The sequence below is a fragment of the Erinaceus europaeus genome, chromosome 3 (genome assembly GCF_950295315.1).
Source record: "Erinaceus europaeus chromosome 3, mEriEur2.1, whole genome shotgun sequence".
Classification (NCBI taxonomy): domain Eukaryota; kingdom Metazoa; phylum Chordata; class Mammalia; order Eulipotyphla; family Erinaceidae; genus Erinaceus; species Erinaceus europaeus.
This window is the reverse complement of record NC_080164.1, coordinates 127,869,436-127,892,918: the sequence shown is the minus strand read 5'-3', so window position 1 is coordinate 127,892,918 and position 23,483 is coordinate 127,869,436. Positions and strand designations below refer to the sequence as shown.

At 41.4% G+C, this 23,483-nt stretch overlaps 1 protein-coding gene across 2 annotated transcripts in view; it reads right to left on the bottom strand.

The window, feature by feature from the left end:
- Window positions 1–23,483, bottom strand: part of ANXA3 (annexin A3) — a 50,259-nt gene that overhangs the window by 13,073 nt on the left and 13,703 nt on the right. For both annotated transcript variants that reach the window (XM_016186748.2, XM_060187918.1), the window contains exons 3-10: window positions 19,694–19,781; window positions 15,930–16,024; window positions 14,825–14,938; window positions 9,868–9,958; window positions 6,506–6,585; window positions 4,807–4,863; window positions 4,355–4,448; window positions 3,296–3,391 (exon numbers count right to left, since the gene is read on the bottom strand). In XM_016186748.2, the coding sequence (XP_016042234.1) occupies window positions 3,296–3,391; window positions 4,355–4,448; window positions 4,807–4,863; window positions 6,506–6,585; window positions 9,868–9,958; window positions 14,825–14,938; window positions 15,930–16,024; window positions 19,694–19,781 (715 nt within the window). The remainder of the gene's footprint in view (window positions 1–3,295; window positions 3,392–4,354; window positions 4,449–4,806; window positions 4,864–6,505; window positions 6,586–9,867; window positions 9,959–14,824; window positions 14,939–15,929; window positions 16,025–19,693; window positions 19,782–23,483) is intronic.

The window sequence follows — 23,483 nt, the reverse complement described above, 5'->3', positions numbered from 1 at the left end:
AGGGGCCAGGTGGTAGCGTACTCAGTTAAACACACATATTACCATGTAGAAGGACCTAGGTTCAAGCCCCTGCTTCCCAACTGCACGTGGAATACTTCATGAGTGGTGAAGCAGGTGTGCAGGTGTGCCGACCAGTCAAATAAAATAAGGGTTGGGGAAGGAGGAAAAAAATGGCCACTGGAAAAAATTATAATAAAAAAAATCAAATAAAATAAAAGCCAAATAAAATAGGGGTGGGGGAAGGAGGAAAAAATGGCCACTGAGAACAGTGGACTCGTAGTGCAGGAACTGACTCCCCCCAGTGATACCCCTGCTGGCAATAAAAAAAAATTATAATAAAAAAAATCAAGAGCAGAGAGATAGACAAAAAGACACAAAAGCACTAAAACTTTCCTCAGAATCATGGGGGGTGGGCTTGAACCTGAGTGTTCCTAGTAAAGATCTTTTAACAGAAAAAAAAAAAAACGGGGCCGGTGCGGGGGGCCGGTGCAACTGGTTGAACACATGTTACAATGTGTAAGGGCCCAGGTTCCTGCAGGGGGAAAGTTCTGCAAGTGGTGAAGGAGTGCTGTAGGTGTCTCTCTGTCTCTCTCCCTCTCTATCACCCCCTTCCCTCTCTGCCTGTCTCTATCCAATAAGTAAAGATAATAATAATAAAAAGGGAATTTAAAAATATATCTCCAGTGTATTCAATGGCAGACAGAACTAGAAAATGAAAGTCTGCCATATCTTGAACTTTAAATTAATCAAATTGAAGAACTTCATTTTACGAGTGAAAATGAGGTACATTATGGCATAAGCATATTTCAATGCCAATTTTCCAAGAATGTTACTTAATTCAACAAGTGACGGCTCACATAACTCAAGTTTTTTTTTTTTTTTTAATCAAATCAATGTAAGGATGGACACTGTGATTAAAAAAAAGAATCCACTGCTTTATCATTGCAACTGAAACACTTTCAGAACCAACTAGGGAGGACTGCTCAATTTTCTTTTCATTGAAACAGAACCCCCATTTTTTTCTGTTCTTGACCTTTCTTTTAGCAATTCAATGGGAATCCATAGTTTTTTGAGAAGCATTTGGGTTGAGAGATTTAAGATGGAATCAGAAATTCAGTACAATAACATGTGGAAGAGGCTCGAGGTCCTGACAGGATCTCTGTAACTTAAAATACTTCTACACAGACCATGCGGTCTCTGTGTCAGTATACATCTACCCAGCAGCACATCAGAGGACTGACTAGTACCATGGACCATGCAGCCTGACTGCCTGGGCTAGAAGTCCAGCTTTGTATGTTCTCCCTGGATGCCCTGGGGAAGGAACTTAAAGGTCTTTGTGTCTCAGGTTCACTATCTTTGCCAAAGGGATGGTGACAGTACCTCATCCTTGTGAAGGGTAAATAGGCTGGTATTTGGAGAGTTTAGAAAACTACAGATAATAAGGGAAGTGCTCAATTAATGTTTATTCAAAAAACACATTTCGAGGGTCAACAAGAGGCAAGATAGCACTCCTAGCAAGGTGTCTATTTTGTCGTGTGCACAATCCAGATTCGAGCCTGGTTCCCGTCAGTGGTGTGGTGTCTTTCTTTCTCTCCCTGTCTCTGTCTCTATCTAAAAAAGTCATCCAGAGCAGTGAGGCTCCTATGAGGACAACAGCAAAACATACAATCTCAAGTATCTTAATTGGGAGATTACCCTCCCTTCAGAGGTAATTATTTGACATTTAAAAAATGAGATTATCCTTTTAAAAAAAATCAGCTATTTTTAATCTAATTAGAAAAGCTACTAATTATCATAGTGGATCCTGGAAATGATTTTCCACTGGTTAAAATGATAGAAGTGGAAAGTACCAACTGGAATTGGCATATTGCACCAAAGTAAAAGACTCCGGGGTGGAGGGGGATACAGGTCCAAGAAGGATGACAGAGGACCTAGTGGGGGCTGTATGTTATGCATACATAACTGAGAAATGTTGTGCATGTATAAACTATTGTACTTACCATTGAACATAAAACATTAATTCCCCGACAAAGAAAATTAAAACAAACAAACAAACAAAAAAAAGAAGTGGAGTACTAAGTGAAGTACTAAGTGCTTTAACAGAGAAGAGGCCTGTAGTTCACCATGTAGCCAACCTGAACTGGAATCATTTAAGATTCTGAACAACCCTATGTGTGCACAAGCACTGAACAGAATTCATTGCCTATATCTAACAAGAAGAGTAACTGCATCCTTTGTCTTTAAATAGTGTCCCATTTCTCTGAAAGTATCTTTCTTGTAAGTGTTCTTCAGGTACCTAAATGAACAGACTACTAAGGCTTCCTTGAGAAGACAGATGAGCTTTTACAGTTGGATTATCTGCTCCTTAGTGCTCATGTCATTTCCCACGTCTACGCTCGACCGGATCTGCCAATATACGCGGATATCTTCGCCCACCCTGTTCAACGCTTGACATCTCGTCACCCAATCTGGTCCCCTACGCCTACACTGAACTTCTCTGTTCCAGTCTCTTGGAAACAGAGTTGGCAGTCAGCTGAGGTAAAGAACAAACACCTCATCACAGACCCCTGCAAGCGTCAACCCGGCTTTGACCTAGCACGTTATGATTGGGCCCTCCTCAATCGCTATCGAACAGGCCATGGCCGGTGCGCCGCTATGTTCCATCGCTGGGGAGCCAGAGACGACCCGAACTGCCCCTGCGGCTACAGAAAGACTATGACCCACATAGTCAACGACTGCCACCTCTCCAGATTCAAAGGAGGTCTCGAAACCTTATATCAGGTTCAACCTGATGCTGGTAACTGGCTACAGAAGAAGGGCAAACGCTAGAAGAAGAAGTGCTCATGTCTCTAGGAACAGAGTCAGTCTTTCTTTTTGAAGAAAAGAAAAGAAGTCTGGCCAGCCAGGAGGAGACATAAAGCCCCAACCTGGGTTCAGTTTTGGAAGGTCGCTGACATCTTCCAAAAGTAATCAAATATGGTGAATCATCAAGTTAGTTTAAGTCTCAGTTTTTCAACAATGCTCAATAAAAATATCAGTAGAAATGTATTATTCTCATCAATCCAAATATGGTGACCAGCCAAATACAAAGTAAAAGCAAAGTAAGACCTAAAGAAAGATACCTTCTCCATATGTCCACCTGACAGTGTTTCTTGAGTATATTTTGTATGGTCTATCAGTTGTGCTGAGAGCATAAAGATGGGTCAGTAGGGATTCTGCTGTGAAAGGAGTTAACCTGGAAGTTGATTCAATGCAAGTGCAAAGTCACTGAGCTTATCAGTGCTCGAGGACTTACCTATGGCCAGTAGTAAGTCTTCAAAATGCCCAGATAATTCTCCTTTGATGCTGTCCTCGATGTCCTTCTGGCTAATATTTTTGTACTCATCAAATGCTAAAAAGCAGCATCACAAAAACATGTAAGGTAACCCACTTGGCCACACGAGTATATTCTAGTGTTTTTGCTTGAAATGCATTAAATCAACTTGTTAAATGGTAAGTTTGCCAACTTCTTTAAACCACAATTGAACATGAAAGTTTTTTTTTTTTAATTCCCTTTTAAGGAAGTCATCTACAACAAAACCTGAGCTTCATAAGATGTTTCTTCAATAACCTTTCTACCAGAGAGAGCTGAGTGTTGATCTGAATTAATACACTAACATAAACTCCTCACAAACGTGTGGTTTTCTGGAAAGTGGCTAACTAGGGAAGAGATGGGGTGGAAGCCACACCATCAAGCTTCTTTAAATTACCTTTATGGTGGCCGGGCAGTGGTGCACTCAGTACAGAGCTCCCATTACCATGTGCAAGAACACAGACTCAAGGGACAAGCAGTGGCACACCTGGTTAAGTGCTCACATTACAGTATGTAAGGACTCGGGTTCAAGCCCCTGGTCCCCACCTGCAGGGGGAAAGCAGGGTTGCAGGTGTTTCTCTGCCTCTATTCCTCTCTACCTTCCCCTCCCCTTTCAATTTCTCTCTATCTCTATCCAGTAATAAATAAATAAGTAAATAATCCAGGTTCAAGCCCCAGTCCCTACCTGTAAGGTATGGGGGTAGGGAGAAGCTTCACTAACATTGAAACAGTACTGCAGTTCTCTCTATCTCCCTCTCTATCTCCTTCTTCCCTCTTAATTTCTCTGTCTCTATGAGAAGGAAGGAGACAGAGAGACAGAGAGAGACCTGGGACTGGTGGATTTGTCATGTATGCACTGAGTCTTAGCTATAACCCTGGTGACTACTACCAAAAAAATTACCTTTACAATTTTAAACTCCACTATCTAGAGCATTCCATAGTAAACCCCAAACATTTGCAAGGATAACATAATGCAGAAAAGACCGTGGTGTGAGTCCATACTTAGCTTCAGTTGAGGGAAGCTTCTTAAACACAGGATCTCAGTGAATTTATCTTCATCTGTGCCCCACTTGTTCTCACCAGCATTATAGAGAATCTATTGGACATGAGAGGGAGACCTAAATGTTATTATACACACAGTTCTCTCTGTGTGTTGTATTTTAAAGAGATGGAGTGGGAAGTACAGCAGTTTCACTTTACTGTAGAAGCCAGTGAGACCATCATTTACCCAGGTCTCTTGCTGTTAGCAGGCTAGATGTCAGAGTCAGGGTGGCAGAAGCCAGAGACAGCTAGTGCTGGGCAGGCAGACAGCTGGTCTGCAGTGGCTCCCAGCCTGCTGGCTTCTCCTTCAGGCTCGACAGGAGAGGAGTGGAAGCTCCAGGGGCTGCTATGGAAGTCAGAGAGTCAAGAGGGAGGAGAGTTAAAAGAGAGGCTTCCTGTGCCTTCTCACTCACCTGGGCATCCTTTTTGGCCAGATGCTCATCTACTTTCAGACTTTCATCTCTTCTGCCCTAGACAGAGAATAGGAAAGTCATGGCAGGCCTCTGAATATTTTAGTTTTTAAAAGATTTTATGTGTGTGTGTGTGTGTGTGTGAGAGAGAGAGAGAGAGAGAGAGAGAGAGAGAGAGAGAGAGAGAGGGAGACTGAGAGTACAGCTCTGGCACTTGCAATGGCAGGGATCAAACATGAGAACTTATGTTTTCAAGTGCTGCTTCTAGGGCCAGTGGCAATCCTTCAAAAATGCTCAAAGCAATTTCTCCCAATACACACAACTAGCAGGCAGCAGGAGTGGGAGATTCCAGGTCTGTGTGACTCTCAGAGCTTGCCCCAACGCCCATGCTCCTCTGTGTCCTGTTAGTGTGAGCCCCCATTTGCTCTCAAAGATTAATTGCTCTGATGAAGATGTACCTCCAAGGCCAGGCAGTGGTGCACCCAGTTAAGTGTGCATAGTACTAAGCACAGGATTTAGGTTCAAGCTCCTGGCTACTCACCTGTAGGGAGAACACTTCACAAGCAGTGAAGCAGGTTTGAGGATGTCTATCTTTCTCTCACCCTCTCTACCTCCCCCTCCTCTCTTAATTTCTCTCTGTCCTCTTCAATAAAATAGAAAAAAAAATGGCCACTAGGAGCAGTGGATTCATCTTGCCAGCACCAAGCTCCAGCAAGAACCCTGGAGGCAAAAGAAAAAGAAAAGTGCCTCTCTGTGCATTTGCAGCCATGGTTCATGTATTTGGGTTTGTAGTTCCAACCTTTATTATGTTTTCACCTTTTTTATTTTACCCCATTGAAGCTTTCTCTGTTGCCATAGTACCTCCCATGTGGTATCGGGGCTCAAACCTGGGCCATGAATATGGCAAAGAGCTATCTCTTCAGCCCCAGGTTTTGGACATTAAAAATGAGTATCATAGTTAGGACATTGTCTCATAGTAGCCTAAAGCTTGATTTTTGCAAGTACTAACTCAATCCTCAGACTGAAACCATTACTGGAATCTTCTCACATATTAAGGCCATAAAAATCAGCTGAGAGAAGTTGGTAACCCAGGGCTTGCTTCATTTCCTACCTCACGTACAGCTGCAATTATATCACATCCTGGACCTCACTACCTTTGTTTTAAAGCCACGATACTCCCGTACAGAGACAGCAAAGAGTGGTCTCATTTGGCCACATAGTGATGAGAGGTTTGCCCAAGGTGGTAAGGAAGAAGCTGCAGAAAGTCATTTTATTAAAAATTCCAAGAATAGCATACTCAGCTCTGAATACAAATTCTCTGTATCATGTTTTCTACTTAATTTAAATGTGAGCAAAAGGACTATATATCTTTTTTTGGAATTCACAAAAAAATAAACATGTTTTTAATGGGGACACAATGCAAACAATTACATTATGTCAGATGAATTACAGACATTTTCTAATATACTGTCAAACTTGATTAAAACACTTTACACATATTTACTGACCATATTAAAACACTTTATACATATTTGTGCCATATTTTTATGATCATAACTAAACATTATACTGATTGGTGGCAATGATAATATAAACTTAACAAATCATTCCAATAGTAAAATTTAAAACTCGGTTTGTTTATTTCTAAAATCATTACTGAACAAGCAGAAAATTGGGGAGTTAAAAAATAATTACACCTTACATCTGCCAAAATCAACAGAGCTTTTTGGAAATCGCCAGACGTTTCAGAACTGATGGCATCTCCAAGACTCTTCTTATACACTGAAACCAGATAAGAATGAAATTAAGTCTTGAACAACTGAAAAAAAAAATTACTATAAAACAGAGAAAAAGACAAATGTTAACACTGGCAAGAGATGAGCAGTTGAAAACAAATGAACCTTCCCTTCAATTTATTTTAAAAGCTTCCTCATGTTTTTCGAAGGTGAATACAGTTTTCTTATAGGTATTATTATAGCTTGGAATTCACACAAACATGGAAGAACTGCCATTCTCGATCAAAATATGGTCTATTTCTTCTAACAAAGACATTAGGAAACATAACAGTGGAGACAAGCTGCTTGTTTGTCTTCTAATTTCTGTCTCCTTCTACCATGGTCATAGACCTTGACTTTGAGCAAGATATAATGCAAACACAATTCTATGTAGGTTCATTTACTTGAAGACTTTATTTAAAGACCACATTCCCAGTTTTCCTCATGGAGCCAGGTACATCTCATTACTGAGTTCTTGGCAATGAAATATGTGTAGACATATGTGACATTCCAGAGAAATCTCCACAGGGGATGGCTCCCTCTCATTTTAGTTTTTTCTTCCAACTTATTGTCTCATATGTAGGATGACAGCTGAGGCAACCATCTTGAACTAAGAACAACATGCCAGTATTTGACATAAAATCTGGAGAATCACCCAAGTTCCTGAATAGTATCACTTACCATTTTTGCAAAATAAGAAACAGAATCCTAACTGCTAGAACTTTCACTTGGCCTCTAAGACCTCGAACCCCAATTTTGAAGGTATTCTTTCCATAATTAGGAATTTATCCTTCACTGTTCTGGGTTCTGACAGGAACTAAACTGACACCCCATGTCTCTCACCTCCCCTCCCCACAGAAAGCTTGCACCCTTGGGTTGTTTGTACAAAAAGGTTAGACTCCAGAGACCATTATGGGCAAACTAATGCATGGAATGGTAATTCTTCTTCTTTCCTTCTTCATTAGTGATTTAACAGAGTTTTACAAAACAATAAGACTTTGGGGCTTAATTTCATAACCACACACGGTCTATATGTGTCATTACGCACTTCACTAAAGTTCTATGGCCCATAACAACAGATAAATGGATAAGGAAGTTATGGGGAGAAACAAGGATGGGAAGGGAAAGCACAAAGTGTGCAGGCTGTACTATACTAAAGCAAAGGATTCTGGGAAAGGAGAGGAAGGGAGAAGAAGGGAGAGGGTGAAGAGGAATTTGGTGTCCTGGTGCATGATGGTGGCAAAGAACCCAAGTTGGGGGTGACAGTGCTTTGCAGACACCTACCAAGGGGAAATGAGATATTGTACCCATGAATCAACAACCATACAGTAAACCATTAGTCCCTCAATAAAATGATTAAAAAAAAAAAGAATAAATTCAAGCTAGCACTGGTGATGAGAGGAGTGTTCAGACACCTACCATGAAGAGATAAATTGTACTTAGGTGGTAGCAATTGTCTTATAATTCATTATTTCCCCAATAAAGTGTAAAAAGTAATAATATTAATAAAGAAGTTATAAGTAAGTATGCAGGCCGACTAATACACAAGTCTTTTCTGACAAGTACAGATGGCCCTCCACACACAGGTCCCATGTCTATGGGATGAACTGTACCTGCAGAAGTGGGCCCCACAGATATGAGGCCTGGCTATGAGAAACTTGAGCATCTGTGGGTTTGGGTATCTGAGGGAAGTTCTTGAAATCAGCCCTCTACTGATACCAAGGGAGCACTGTCGTGAAGTTTTAGGGAAGAGGAGGGATGCATTGGATCGACCTTCTCGTGGTGCATCCCGTGAGTACCCATTCACTGGGGAAACTGACGATCCTTCCTAGCCGACTGAATCCACATGGATCCCAGTCACTTTCAAAGCCAGCAACAAGCAGCTCCTGACAGCTTTCAACCTGACGCTGTTGACTGGCTACGGAAGAAGGGCAAACGCTAGAAGAAGAAGAAGGGAAGAGGAACGCTGTAAGTGAGGATGGGGGTTGGGGCCAAGTGGGGTTCACCTGGCAGAGCACACATGTTGCCACACATGAGGAAGTGGTTTCAGGATCCCAGGCTTAAGCCTGTCCCCCAACCCCACCCCCACCTGATGAAGGGAAGCTTAGCAAGTAGTGGAACAGTGCTGCAAGTGTCTATCCTTCTCCCTCTCTCCCCCATTTACTACCTCTCTCTCTTTCTTTCACCTGCTATCAAAAAAGAAAGAAAAAGGGGGGGGGAAATGGTTTCCAGGAATGGTGAAATTGTACAGGCACCTAGTCTCATTAATAACTCCAGTTGCAAAAAAAAAAAAAAAAAGGTTATATGTAGGAACTCATACAGTAGAACATGTCTTAAGCAACCATGAGGCCCTAGGTGCGAACCCTGGCATCACATGGGAGTACCACAAATAGCACTGGGGGAGCTCCATGGATGGTGGAGCAGTGATGAGGCACTTTTTCTTTCTCTATGTCTCTCTGCCCCCACCCACTAAATGAAAGCACTGAGCTGGAGAGGTTTCCTGGTGATAATATACACATGCTAGGCCCCGAGTTCACCCCCTAGTGATGTGCTAAAATGAAAAAGGTATGAGGATTTTTGAGTGGGGTAGGGCAAGAGGACCCCAAACCCACCAGTTGTTCACAGGTTAACTGCACAGCACTTTCCTCACCTCTGCTAATCTTCTGACAGTTAGCTCAGAAGTGTGCATGGCCCCAAGACACCTGGGCTGGTGGCTGGTGTGTGAAGGGAGGTCAGGCTTGTGGAGAACGTGCCCCTAACCTGTGAGCTCCCACTTGCCCTGGGCACTCCATGTCAGAAGTGTATAATGGTGGCTGTCTACTTCTTGCAAAGTGAGCAGATTATTAGGACATCAACTAAGTATACTGAATCCAAGGCTCAGCACAGTCTCTAAGTGCTTCATTTAATTCCCCATATCAAAAATCATGAGGCTAATTGGAGAGGTTCTCAACACACACTATTAATATACAATAAGCTGAGCCTCTTATACTGATGAAAACGGTTGATTCAATTAGGCAGTGACTGCCAAGAACAAAATCCACAACAGCTGTAATGTTCCAAATGCAAACCATTTATGCAGTTGTTAGGCAGCTGCTTCTAGCTTGAACCATATTCCCTCTCCTCCCCCCTCCCCGAAATGCCACAGCTCTAGCCCACCATAGGATGGATGAATCTTTTTTAGAGCCTGGCTTTCTCACAATGCCACATAAACACAAGCTGGGTGTCTTGTGGGAAAAGCAATTTTGGCTCCTCTGTGAACAGTGGAAAAGGAAAGCGGAAACAAGGTCACCTGTAAGGTAGGTCTGCGAGACCTCCTTCATCTGCCTGCTTGTTCTGCTGGCTAAGATCTCGATCAATGCATCTTCATCTGTTCCAGTTCCCTACAGAGGACAAAGGAGATTGATTTTCAGAACACTAAGAGAACCAAGTTTCATGCATTTCAGTCTTACAAATGAAAAAAAATTAGTTTTGAGTAAATTGACATGAAGACCCTATAAGACAAGGATCATCTGTCAGTTAAGACATCATGGCTGCTGAGAAAAATGTCCTATTCCAGTGTGAAAATCAGTTGAGGAATCCTGGGAAGAAACAGGATAAAGGAAAGAGCCTCAGATGCACAAACGGAAGTAAGCATTCAACCACACCGTTCTATTTAGAATGGGCTCTGCACCTCTTTTAAGTGAGTCCTGTCAATGCACTGTGTCTCATCCTCTTCCCACAGGGAGGCATTTTAAGCTTCATCACTGTGTATTGTGGGCCTGGTTGGTTTGTTAACTATCTATCCCTGAGCCCTGGTTTATATTGGGGTCACTGAATCATATTGTGACTCTAGAGAAGCCAATCATACTAGGACTAGATCAAATAAGACCATGGTGGCATAACCAGGCTGCAGCCTGCCCCTCTATGGCAGTATCCTAGTTGCCCTCAGAGGTTTTTAATATTTATTTATGTTTTAATAATTTTTATTTATTTATTTATTTATTGGATAGAGGGAAATCAAGAGGGAAGGGAAGATGGACTGATAGATATGGAGAAACGTACACCTATAGAGCAAGGCTTCATGCCTTGTGAAGCTTTCCTCCTACAATTGGGGACCAGGAACTTGAACCCTGGTCATTGCACATGGTAACTTGTGTGCTCTGTGTTATGTGTCACTGGACAATAGAGTTTACTTTTAGAGCTGTTTTACATTCACAGCAAAATAAAGCAGGCCCAATATCTCTATTAGTGTTCTTGCTAATCAGTAGAACCCCGAATCTTTAACTTAGCATACAGCTATGACTAAGACTGTATTCTTTCTTTTTTAATAAGTATTTATTTTGAATAGAGATAAAGAAACATTTGTCAGGAGAGAGGGAGAGGGAAAAGGAGATAAAGAGAGAGAGGAGAAGAGAGAGAGAAAGGAGAGAGAGAGAGAGAGAGAGAGAGAGAGAGAGAGAGATGCTCACAGCACTGTTTTACCCCTTGAGAAGTTTCCTCTCCTCAGGTGGGGGTTGGGAGCTTGAACCTAGGTCCTTGAACATTATAACTTGTGCTTTCTACCAGTTTCACCACTACCAGGCTCCCAAAGACTTAGATATACCCATATAACTAAATTCTGAGTACTGCATTGTATGTGGAGTATCAAATTCTGAAAATCTTTCAAGAGAGGGGTGAATGTCTTTGTCTCTTCATCTTTTTAGCTGACTGGAGAGGAGATCTCTGGTTGAATCTTGTGTAGCTCATGTTAGCCACAAAATAGAAAATAAGGGCTGATGTGGTCTGGGAGGTGGCGCAGTGGATAAAGCATTGGACTCTCAAACCTGGGGTCCTGAGTTCAATCCCCAGTAGCACATGTGCCAGAGTGATGTCTGGCTCTTTCTCACTCTCCTATCTTTCTCACTAATAAATAAATAAAATATTAAAAAGAAGAAAAAAAAAAGAAGGGCTGAAGACAGCAGCGCCTCAGGACTGAAGAAGCCCAAGTTCTTGAAAATGGTGGTACCACAGTGCTCAGCTCTAGACTCCTTACTTTGGGTTTCATTTGTGCTAGAGAGAAATGTTTCTAATAGCAGTTGGTGAATCCAACCATTACTGTCACACCCAATAAAGTGAAGCCCAGGTGACAGTAACAGAAAGGCCCTCCTCAGACTTCATTATGAGAGAATCTGTAGCAAAGAATGCAGTGGGCTGATAAGCTCCGAATGCTACATCTTTAGATCTGCCACTTCGTTCACACTGAGAGCATGCTATCCAGACAAGCACTGAGCATGGGAGTGGTAGGAGCTGGGCCATTTCCATCCAGTGCAGGGTTCCTCCCAACAGACGCTACTCTGGAGTCTACCAAGGATTCTCAGAGCTACACTTCACACTGAAGTAAGCTCTTCCTAGCTGAGCCCACTTCCTTCCCTCTTTTCTTCCACCAATGTCAGACCTGCCTTGTAATCTGAAGGTAACCCCAGGGCTGGGTGGTGGTGCATCCAGTTGAGTGCACATGTTACCAAGCAGAAGGACCTTGGTTCAAGCCCTTGGTCCCCATCTATAGGGGACATGCTTCACAAGCAGTGAAGCAGTGCTACAGGTCTTTCTCTCTTCCTATCTCCCCTTTCAATTTATCTCTGTCATATATATATATGTATATATCCTAAATATATCCTAAATTTCCCTACTCTGTCTCTTCCTTATTCTTTACAAAGAAAAATTTGGAGTCCATCTGACTCCATGTGTAAACAGTAAGCTGCTTCTTCCAAAGAAAGGAAAAGCCACTTCTATCCCTGATGGGAAGACAGAATATGACTTTGTACTCTAGCCCACACTTCTTCTTTTCCCTTTCTCCTAGCAGCAATTAGGCTGATCACCTTTTTCATTTTAGGCTGTCCGCTGCGAGCAGAAGATAAAAATCAAGTCTGATGAGGTTCCCTGATATGAGGGAAATTTACCTTTTAACTGGGGGGGGGGAAGATAAGGAAATAGATTTTAAAAAGAACTAAGGTAATTTTAGATGGTAATCAATACAATTGAGATAATGAAGCAGAGTGAGTTCATAGAAAATTCCAGATGATAGTAAGTTAAAATATTCCAGATCATAGGAATACCCTGTATAAAGGCACCAAGACAGAAATAAGCTTAGAATGCCCCAGCAGCTGAGAGAAGATCAGTGCAGCTATGCCACTGAATTGGGGGCCTGGGTTAGGGAAGGAGTGATGGACAGTTTCATGTGTCAACTTGACCCAGCTACAGTCCTCACGTAATCCAACACGACTGGATTAAGTGAGGACCTAATCAATACCAATCTAGGGTATTGAAGATAATTTGTAGAAATCCATTATAAATTGACTTTAAGTAATGGAGATCATCTTAGTTATTCTAGGTGGCTTGATTCTATCAACAGAAAGACCTTAAAAACAGAGTTGAGTTTGTTTTTTTTTAAAGAAGAAATTCCACCAGTGGAATGTTCAGCTCACATTAAAAGTTCCAGCCTGTCACTCCTTAAGTCTGCCCAATAGATCTCAGATGGGTCTTGGCATCTACATGATTAAATAACCAAGTCTATACACTATACCCTGAATATAAATCCACCATCTACTGGGTATGCTTTTCTGATGGAACCCTGCCTGATAGAAATACAACTTTTTTATTATTATTATCACCAGGGTTATTGCTGGGGGCTCAATGTCAAAACTGCAAATCCACTGCTCCCTAGTGGCTGTTTTTTCCTTTCCTTTTTTTATTTGGTTGGGCAGAGAGAAATTGAGAAGGGAGAGAGAGATAGAGAAGGAAGAGATAGGTAGATACCTGCAGACTTGCTTTACCACTCATGAAGCATGGAGGCTCAAACCTGGATCTTTCTGCATGGTATTTTGTGTGTGCTCAACTGGGTGTGCCACCTCCCAACACCCTTCCCCCCCCCTGAAATGTAATTTTTAAAAGTCATATAGATAGACAGGAGGTTTGTCATACTAGGTGCTAAAGAGGATGATCAGGAGTTTGGATCTGAGGGCCAGGAAGTATAGAACAGAAGACAAAGTGTAAGCCTTGTATGCAGCACCACCCCCAGGCTCAAATCCTGGAATCCCAAATAAATCAGAACTGAGCAGCACTCAGCAAAATAGCTCGCTTGCATAGTGGGCTGCTTTGCCATGTGTGTGACTCAGGTTCAAGCCTGGCCCCCACAATATTAATGGAAGCTTCAGTGCTGTGGTCTCTTTCTCTCTTAAAAAAAAAGACATATAAATAAAAATTTGAAAGAGAGTTTTCTGGGTCTGGGCAGAGATGCAGCCTCAGAAAACCATTATAATGCACAAGGACCCAGGTTCAAGCCTCTGACCCCCACCTATGGGGGCAAGCTTCATAAGCAGTGAAACCATGTTGTAGGTGTTTCTCCTTTTTCTCCCTCTCTATTTCTCCTTTCTTCCCCCTTTGCCTTTTATATATTTTTATTTTATTTTTTATTTTAATGAGAGAGACCAAAGCACTTCTCAGCTCTGACTTAATGGTGGTGATAAAATTGAGCCAAGGACTGAAGAGCCTCAGGCATGAGAATCTTTTACATAACAATTATGCTGTCTTTCCAGCCCTTCCCCCTTCCCTCTCTATCCAATACATAAATATAATATTTAAAAAGATACCTCTTTCAGTCAACTTGAATCCACTACAGTTGTAACTGAACAGTATAAGCTGGTTCCAAAAATAAATTAATTTAAATATTTTTATCATAAAATTATAAATGCAACAAAAGTGTTTTAAAAGTAATTTCAGCTATTCATAGCAAATGGATTAGAGATAAACAAAAACTGGTGGCAAAGGGACAAGTTAGAAGGCTACTGACACAGTCTTATCAAAAGATGATGGCGCTTAAATCAGAAAAGCAGCGACGAATTTCAAAAGAAGCGCACAGCTCTGATAGCTTCTGAGGTAGCGCTAGTGGATTCACTGGTGCATACAGGCGTTTTGAAGAGTGAAGGGAAGCTGGGGACCAAGGACAGTGCTAGGTTTTGGGTCGAAGCAATGGAGTTGAAAGTGGGGCCACTTAACTCTCTTGAATCCCTCTGTCATCAATCACCTTTCAACCTTGAAGCATGTGGAGTCAGGGTTCCACAGCTGCTCCCCCACTTCAGGGCTATTGTCCCAGTTGGAGAGCAGAGTACCCAAGTGACACCCCAACTATCGGCAGTGTACCCCTCCCTCTGGTGCACACTGGGAGGAAGTCACAAATGTGGATGACAAGGTCCACCCCTAGTGAGAAAACGCTTGTGTGAGACCTATACCTTCATGGATTTCTTCAGCTGCTTTGCATCAAACAACGCTGGTGGTGTCACAAGTGCCACCATGAGATGTTCCAAGTGTCCAGAGAGATCACCCTTCAAGTCATCTTTCAGCTCCTGAAGGGAAAAGCACCAAAGAAGAAAGAATGAAATATGTTTCTTTCTCTTCCTTGGAAATCACCTAGGAAAAAGATGACCATGTGTATCAAAATCAGGCAAAGGCATGTCTGTCCAGAGGACAGACACAAATGGGGAAACATTCCCCATGCCTACTCATGTCTATTCTCTGATTATTTCCCCCAAAGGAGTTTTCTGAAGGAAAGGACATTCATCAGAGGGGGTAATGAGTGTGACTGACACAACAGAGTAGGCACTGAACAGCAGTCCCTTGGCCCTACTTGCTCTTGCGCTGGCATGGGTGAGGGAGGAGGAAGTGCCCTAGACTCATACTTCATTTTGTTGGCTGATGCTTTCCTCCTGCCCCATTTCTCTGTGACTGCAACAAGCTAGGGAGAGCAAAGGAAGGCAGTGGCTGGTCACCTGCCACTGGTAAGGGTTATGGATATTGGGCTGGAGAGATAGCTCACCTGGTAGGGCACATGCTTTCTATTCCCAATGTTCAAAAGGCGTTTTACTGAACTCTCCCTTGCTCTTGATTATTTTCAGCTCTGAGACTGGTCACCATATGTCCTGGGAAGCAAAGTCACCTCCCATTTAAAATCACTGATCTACTTTATTTATTTATTTATATGACCAGAGCACTGCTCAGCTCCAGCTTATGGTAGTGCCAGGGATTGAACTTTGGACTTTGGAGCGTTAGGCGAGAAAGTCTATTGCATAAATAGCTTAACTATCTCCCCAGCCCTTAGAATCACTGAGCTAATGTAGCTGTCCTTCTGTAGCAGGAGGAGAAATTGAACCCCAGAAAGAAAGTATGTAATATGTTTAAGGAAACTTAATCAGTTAAAGGCAAAACTCTGATGCATGTTTCAGGCTGTTAATAAATACACTCAGCTCTTTCTTGGCCATTAACAAAAGATCTATGAGCCCGGTGTGGGGGAGCACCCATCATCGGTGATCACTGTCTGTTATGTTCACTAAAGTGTACCTTTTCATATGCTGCTTGATATTCCTTAGCAATCAGCTGTCGTTGTGCATTTGACCTCTCTGTCAGAATGCTGATGAGCGTTTTCTCATCGGTTCCTGAAAAAAAAAAGGAATTTAGCTCACTATCAATTCAAAGATGCTTAATCTCTACAATGAACATAGGAAAAATGACTGATTATCTGAGATAAATGCAGGGTGAAAGGGATTTTAATTCTTCATGACCTGGTTCTTACCAGTTTGGGATCTTTATTCTTTTTCTTATATAAATAAATATTTCAACCCTACTTATTCATTTGTTTTATAGAGGCGAAATTGAAAGGGGTGAGAGAAAGAGAGACATCCAGCACTGCTTCACCATTCATGAAATTTTCCCCTTCCAGGTGGGGGCCTGGGGTTTGAGAGAGGGAAACTGCACTTGGTGATACACACACTTAACCAGGTGTGGCACTGCCTGGTCCCCTTTATGTCTTTATTTTTCTGGCTTTTTGAAAAGAAAATGAATTTTCTGGGGTAGTGGTGCTGAGAAAACAATCACTGTTTGAATATTCCTATCTGTAGATCACACAGAGGGAGTAGCACAAGAAATTGCCTTTGAGATAGTTCTTATAATCCTTAAGAGGGCTGGTTCTATTCTTTCATCTTTCTCACACTTGTATATTTGTTATGTCTTTTTTTTCTAGAGGAAAAAAAAGTAGTTACCTTTAAATACCATAAGCAAACATTACATCCAGGTAGATTAAAAATCATATTGTGAAAAATAGAATTATAAAAACTCAGAGAGAAAATATAGGATATATATATATAATACAACTATTATATGTTATATATTGTAAAGAATAACAATGCTAAATTTGCTTTGACAAAGTTTAATAACTTCTCTGCAATAAAGGTTACTATTACCATTAAAATCAAACCACAGGGAGTCAGGCAGTAGCCCAGCGGGTTAAGCACACGTGGTGCAAAGAGCAAGGACAGGCATAAGGACCCCGGTTCGATCCCCCAGCTCCCCACCTGTGGGGGAGTCACTTCACAGGCGGTGAAGCAGGTCTGCAGGTGTCTGTCTTTCTCTTCCCCTCTCTGTCTTCCCCTTCTCTCTCCATTTCTCTCTGTCCTATCCAACAACAATGACATCAGTAACAACAATAATAACAACAACAACAATGAAAAACAAGGGCAACAAAATGGAAAATAAATAAATAAATATAAAAAATAATTAAAAAATAAATAAAATCAAACCACAGACTGGGAGAACATATTTTAATAGCTTAGGATTTACAATAAAAAATGTTGTCAATTGGCTGGGAGTATTGATTGACCTGCCAACACCCATGTTCAGCAGGGAAGCAATTACAGAAGACAGACCTTCAACCTTCTGCATCCCACAATGACCTTGGGCCCATACTCCCAGAGGGTTAAAGAATAGGAAAGCTATCAGGGGAGGGGATGGGATACAGAGTTCTGGTGGTGGGAATTATGTGCTGTTGTACCCCTACTATCCTTTGGTTTTGTCACTGTTTCCTTTTTATAAATAAAAAATTTAAAAAAAAGAATAGGAAAGCTATCAGGCAAGGGAATGGGATATGGAGTTCTGGTGGTGAGAATTATATGGAATTGTACCCCTCTTATCCTATGGTCTTGTCAGTGTTTCCATTTTATAAATAAAAATAAATAAATTACCAAAAAAAGTTGTCAATCAGAATTTCTTTTTCTTTTCTTTTTTTTTGTAAATCTCACCAATCACAAGGAATCTTAAGATGTATAAAAGATGTATAGGGGGTCAGGCAATAGCATAGCGGGTTAAGCGCACATGGCGTAAAGCCCAAGGACTGGCTTAAGGATCCCAGTTGGAGCCCCCGACTCCCCACCTGGGAGGTGGGTGGGGGGATCACTTCATAGGTGGTGAAGCATGTCAGCAGGTGTCTATCTTTCTCTCCCCCTTTCTGTCTTCCCATCCTCTCTTGATTTCTCTCTGTCCTATCCGACAACAATAACAATGATAATAACAACAACTACAACAATAAACAATAAGGGCAACGAAAAGGGGAAAAAATAGCCTCTAAAAACAGTGGATTTGTAGTGCTTGGCACCAAGCCCCAGCAATAACCCCAGTGGCAAAAAAAAAAAGTATAAATCTAAAGATGTATTATAATATTTATAAAAAAATATGAAGAAGTAATTTATGGATGAAGAAGCAAATAAACAAGGAGCTTTAACCACATCAGACACTAAGGAAGGGGTTGGGGGAGGGAAGCATGTATACATACTGAAATACAAAATCAAAATAGCATGAAACAGAAAAACCAAATAGTATGACCTTAGCAAGGACTCATGAGAATATGGAGCAAGAGGAAGTCTCATTGTGGTTGGTAAAATTCTAACTGCACATTGATTTTGGAGATGAATTTAAGAAAGTTTCTAGTTAATTTGAAGAGAAACCTCCCCTTCAACACAGAAATCGCAAATGTGTTCTAGGAAATGCTAGCAAAAGTATACAGTGAAACTTAAGATATTCAAAGCAGTATTTTGTACTGTAGAAAAAAGAACTATATTCTATTTAAATGTTCCATTTTATAGTGATAACACTACTACATGGTTTAAAATTAATGAACCAGAGCTAAGCATACCAACATGAGTATGTCTCAAAATATATAATGTTTAGGGGGTAAAAATCAGTTGCTGGCACACTGAGCTAAATACACAGTACTGCATAGTATTACACACAAGGACCCACTCAAGGACCTGGGTTCGAGCCCCTGCTTCCCATCTGCAGCGGGGCTGCTTCACAAGCGGTGAAGCAGGGCTGCAGATACTGTTTTTTTTTTTTCTTTCTTTCTCCCTATTTCCCTCTCCCTTCTCAATTTCACTCTACTGAGTAAAAAACAAAAAAGGGGGTAAAAGGCCTCTGGGAGTGGTGCAAACCAATGTTGCCTTAATAAGAATTTAAAGTAGGATAAAAAACCACAAACAAAACAAAGATGGTATTTATTTCAAGGGAATGGAATTGGAATGAGATACAAAATGAATAATCGGTGTCTAGGGTTTGGGAGGTAGTAATTAAGATTTAAGAAAAATGAGTATTATTTCACAATTTTTTTTTTTTTGCCTCCAGGGTTATTGCTGAGGCTCGGTGCCTGCACTATGAGTCCACTGCTCCGGGAGGTTATTTTTCCCATTTTGTTACCCTTTTTGTGGTTATTATTGTTATTGTTGTTTCAGCTATTGTTGTTGGATAGGACAGAGAGAAATCGAGAGAGGAAGGGAAGACAGAGAGGGGGAGGGAAAGATAGACACCTGCAGACCTACTTCACTGCTTGCGAAGTGAACCCCCTGCAGGTGGGGAGCTAGGGGCTCCAGCCAGAATCCTTACACTGGTCCTTGCTCTGGTCCTTGTACTTTGTGCAATGTGCACTTAACCCACTGCACTACCGCCCAGGCCCCTATTTCACAATTTAAAAAAATCTCTTATAGGGACATTCACACCTGGATGAGCAGATATGTTACCATGCAAGGGCACAGGTTCAAGCCCCCAGTTCCCACTTGCAGTGGGAAAACTTCATAAGCAGTGAACAGTGCTGCAGGTGTATCTCTTCCCTCTTCTCTCTCAACTTCTCTCTGTCTCTATCCACAACAAACAAACAACCTTTTCTATGTCCCTTACACATTCTCTCATTGAGCAAGATAAATGAACTGAAGTTATGAACTTTCAGATCACAAATTTCCCAATTTGCTTCAACATTAAGGAAGGAATTATAAACTATTACTCACCAATTCCTCTGATTGCCTTGCGAATTGCTTCAGCATCCTGTGATGGGTGAAAGCCCGGATAATCCTTCACTGTCCCCCGGTTTCCAACCTAGAAGGAAATATTTGAAACAAGTATTTCCACCAAACAAAAGGATGTGTTCACTTCTAACACAGAGGCATATTTCGACATGCACGCTGGAAACATTTAGCAAACCTGCAATTTGCACAACTTTCTGCACTTCAGTAGTTTAAGAGCACATCTCATCTCTCTAGACAGACAAGCAATATGGCATCTACCACATGTTAAATGAGGTATCTTCTTACTTTTGTATACAAAGTAAGACACACACTTTTGAGAGCAATCAATTGTGTTAAGGGTGACTCTGTTTGCTTGAAAGTGGGATCTGAATGAAAGCAGAAATTTCCTGCATTCTCTTCATTTCCAAGTGATATTTCAATGCTTTTTTAACTGTATGTCATACAGAAATCCCTGTAGTTTATAGACTGCAAGATACTTTAATAAATTTTGGCCACTGTCCCCAGGAGACCCTATACGAAAAGATTCATAAATAAAAACTCTGTTAAGACTGTCCTTAAGCTTTGTTCAGTAAATGTACAAAATGGCTGATAAATTCCCTCTGGAAAACACTGACACACATCTTCAACAATAATATGAAAATGAAAAATGCCATGACCTAATGGAAATCACACAAATCAGAAAAATATCAGCTTGGAAAGGCCATGCTATAGGAAGAATATAAGTATTTTAAACTGCTTAGCACACTAGAGAACGACTTCAAAGACACTGAGAAAAGTCCAGGTAAACATGCACTTGTATGACATTTTCTAACGCTTTGAAAAAGAATTTGTCTTTACAGCTCTATTTTCTTTCTAAACTGATGTTCCTACCCTATGACTGAAAAAGAATGGTTCTGCTGTCTTTTGTTAGAAAGGCTACATGGGGAAAGAAGAAGAAGAAAGGTCTGGGGAAAGAAGAGGAAGACTTCTCCCAGGTCAACTAGGAATACCAAAGGAGATCACCTGGGACCACAAGACAGGACTTTCTACTTTCAACTTCAGGAAGCCGCCAAATCACTGCCCATCTTGGATGAAGCTTGAAGAAATCATGTTAAGTGAAGTAAGTCAGAAACAGAAGGATGAATATGGGATGATCTCACTCTCAGGCAGAAGTTGAAAAACAAGATCAGAAGAGAAAACACAAATAGAACCTGAACTGGAGTTGGTGTATTGCACCCAAATAAAAGACTCTGGGGTGTGTGTGTGTGTTGGGGGGGGGAAGTACAGGTCCTGAAAAAGTATGACAGAGGACCTAGTGGGGGTTGTATTATTATGTGGAAAACTGAGAAATGTTATGCATGTACAAACTATTGTATTTACTGTCGACTGTAAAACATTAATCCCCCCAATAAAGAAATTTTAAAAAAGAGGAAGAAAGGAAGGACATTCAGAAATAGTAATAGGTGTAGATGTGACTTAGAAAGTAAGATAAAGTTAGTGGGAAGTTGGGCAGTAGCGCAGCGGGTTAGGACCGGCATAAGGATGCAGCTCCCCACCTGCAGGGGAGTCACTTCACAGGTGGTGAAGCAGGTCTGCAGATGTCTATCTTTCTCTCTCCCTCTCTGTCTTCCCCTCCTCTCTCCATTTTTCTCTGTCCTATCTAACAATGCTGACATCAATAACAACAATAGTAACTATAAGAACAATAAAAAGGGCAACAAAAGGGAAAATAAATAAATAAATATAAAATTTTTTTTAAAAAGAGAAAGCAGGGTCATAGAAAAAATGGGTAAATATATATAAATATAGACAGACAGTTATAGAAATAATAGTCAATCCAGACCTAAAACCTTGGGAGAACTACTGTAGCTTCCAATGGAGGGAATGGGGATATAAAACTTGGGGTGGAAATGGTGTGGAATTATAGCCCTGTCACCTTATAATTTTGTAAATCAATATTTTTCTTAATAAAATTAAGAAAAATGTTAGAGGAATACGACCGGGGGCTCTGAACTCCAATTATTCCATAAGGACTCAGAGAAAGAAAAAAAAAAAGCGGGTTAAGCGCAGGTGGCACAAAGCACAAGGACCGGCATAAGGATCCCGGTTCAAACCCCGGCTCCCCACCTGCAGGGGAGTCGCTTCACAGGCGGTGAAGCAGGTCTGCAGGTGTCTTTCTCTCCTCCTCTCTGTCTTCCCCTCCTCTCTCCATTTCTCTCTGTCCTATCCAACAACGACAACAACAATAATAGCTACAACAATAAAACAACAAGGGCAACAAAAGGGAATAAATAAATAAAATAAATATTTTTAAAAAATTTTTTTAAAAAAGCGGAGGTGTGGTGGGGGAAAGGGAGGACACTCAGAAGTGTGACTTAGAAAGGAAGAGAAAGGCATCTCTCCCGGGTCAACTAGGAATACCAAAGGAGATCATCTGGGACCACAACAATGCAGGACTAGAACGACTTTAGGAACCCACCAAATCACTGGTGAGTGCAAATATGTGTGGCTCATGGACAGAGAGGAGCCTAGGGAGAGATTAAGTGGCTGGTAACAATCTGGTAGTTTACCGGTTGAGGCACCACTTCTAGTCTGTTTTAGACGGCTGAAGGGAGGAGAGGACTCCCCTAAGACTCACCAAACATAAATGTGAGTTTCCACTGCTACTGCCCTCAGAGGCTGCAGCAGCAGGGGAGAGGCCCTGTGCTGATATTGGAGGACATAGAACTAACCAGGAAACTCAGGAGAAGATCTACATCTTGGTGGCCTAGCAGTGGGGCTGTGTGGTGGATGCCTTTCCATGTTGTTCTCCTGATGAGAATATAATGAATAGTTGCCTCAGAACCTACAGACTATACACGGGACTTGTTTAGAAACTCACAGGGCCCAGTAGTGCTGCCTGGCTTGGCAGAGAAGCTGAATTTAGCCTGGAGATTTGGATCCTTGGAGTGTGAAAGTCTCTTTGCATAACCATTGTATTATCTCTCCCCCACCCTGCTTTATCTCTTGGTCAGGAATGAGGGATTAAACTAAGAAGCCTACTTATAGTTTAAAAGCCCTCAGACTCCTATAACCTACAGGGAAGAAAAAGAACAAAAGAGGCTTTTATTTTATTTTTTTAATTTTTAAAAAATATTTATTTATGTATTCCCTTTTGTTGCCCTTGTTGTTTTTTTTGTTGTAGTTATTGATGTCGTCATTGTTGGACAGGACAGAGAGAAATGGAGAGAGGAGGGGAAGACAGAGATGGGGAGAGAAAGATAGACACCTGCAGACCTGCTTCACTGCCTGTGAAGTGACTCCCTTGAAGGTGGGGAGCTGGGGGCTCGAACAGAGATCCTTATGCCGGTCCTTGTGCTTTGCACCGCCTGCACTTAACCCGCTGCGCTACCATTTGACTCCCCAAAAGAGGCTTTTAAAGCCACTGTGCTCCACCTCAGGGATTAAAATATATTGAAACTGTCAATTTCCACAACTGTGAACCCTTTAAGTACCTTACTTAGACACAAATCAATCCAGGCAAGAGTGATCAGTAATTTGAAAAGTACTGAGAGAGGCACCTCATAACATACTATATAGAATGGTTAAACCAATAAGAAGAAATATTAGAAAGGAAGAGAAGGCAAGGTCATAGAAAAAAAGTGGGCAAATATATAAAAATATAGACAGTTATAGAAATATCTGTAATCTTGGGAGGACTGATTAAACACATTCGAGTGCACAATTCATTTTAGTACAATCAAACCTCATTTAAAGTATCCAGTGTAGGGAGTCGGGCGGTAGCACAGTGAGT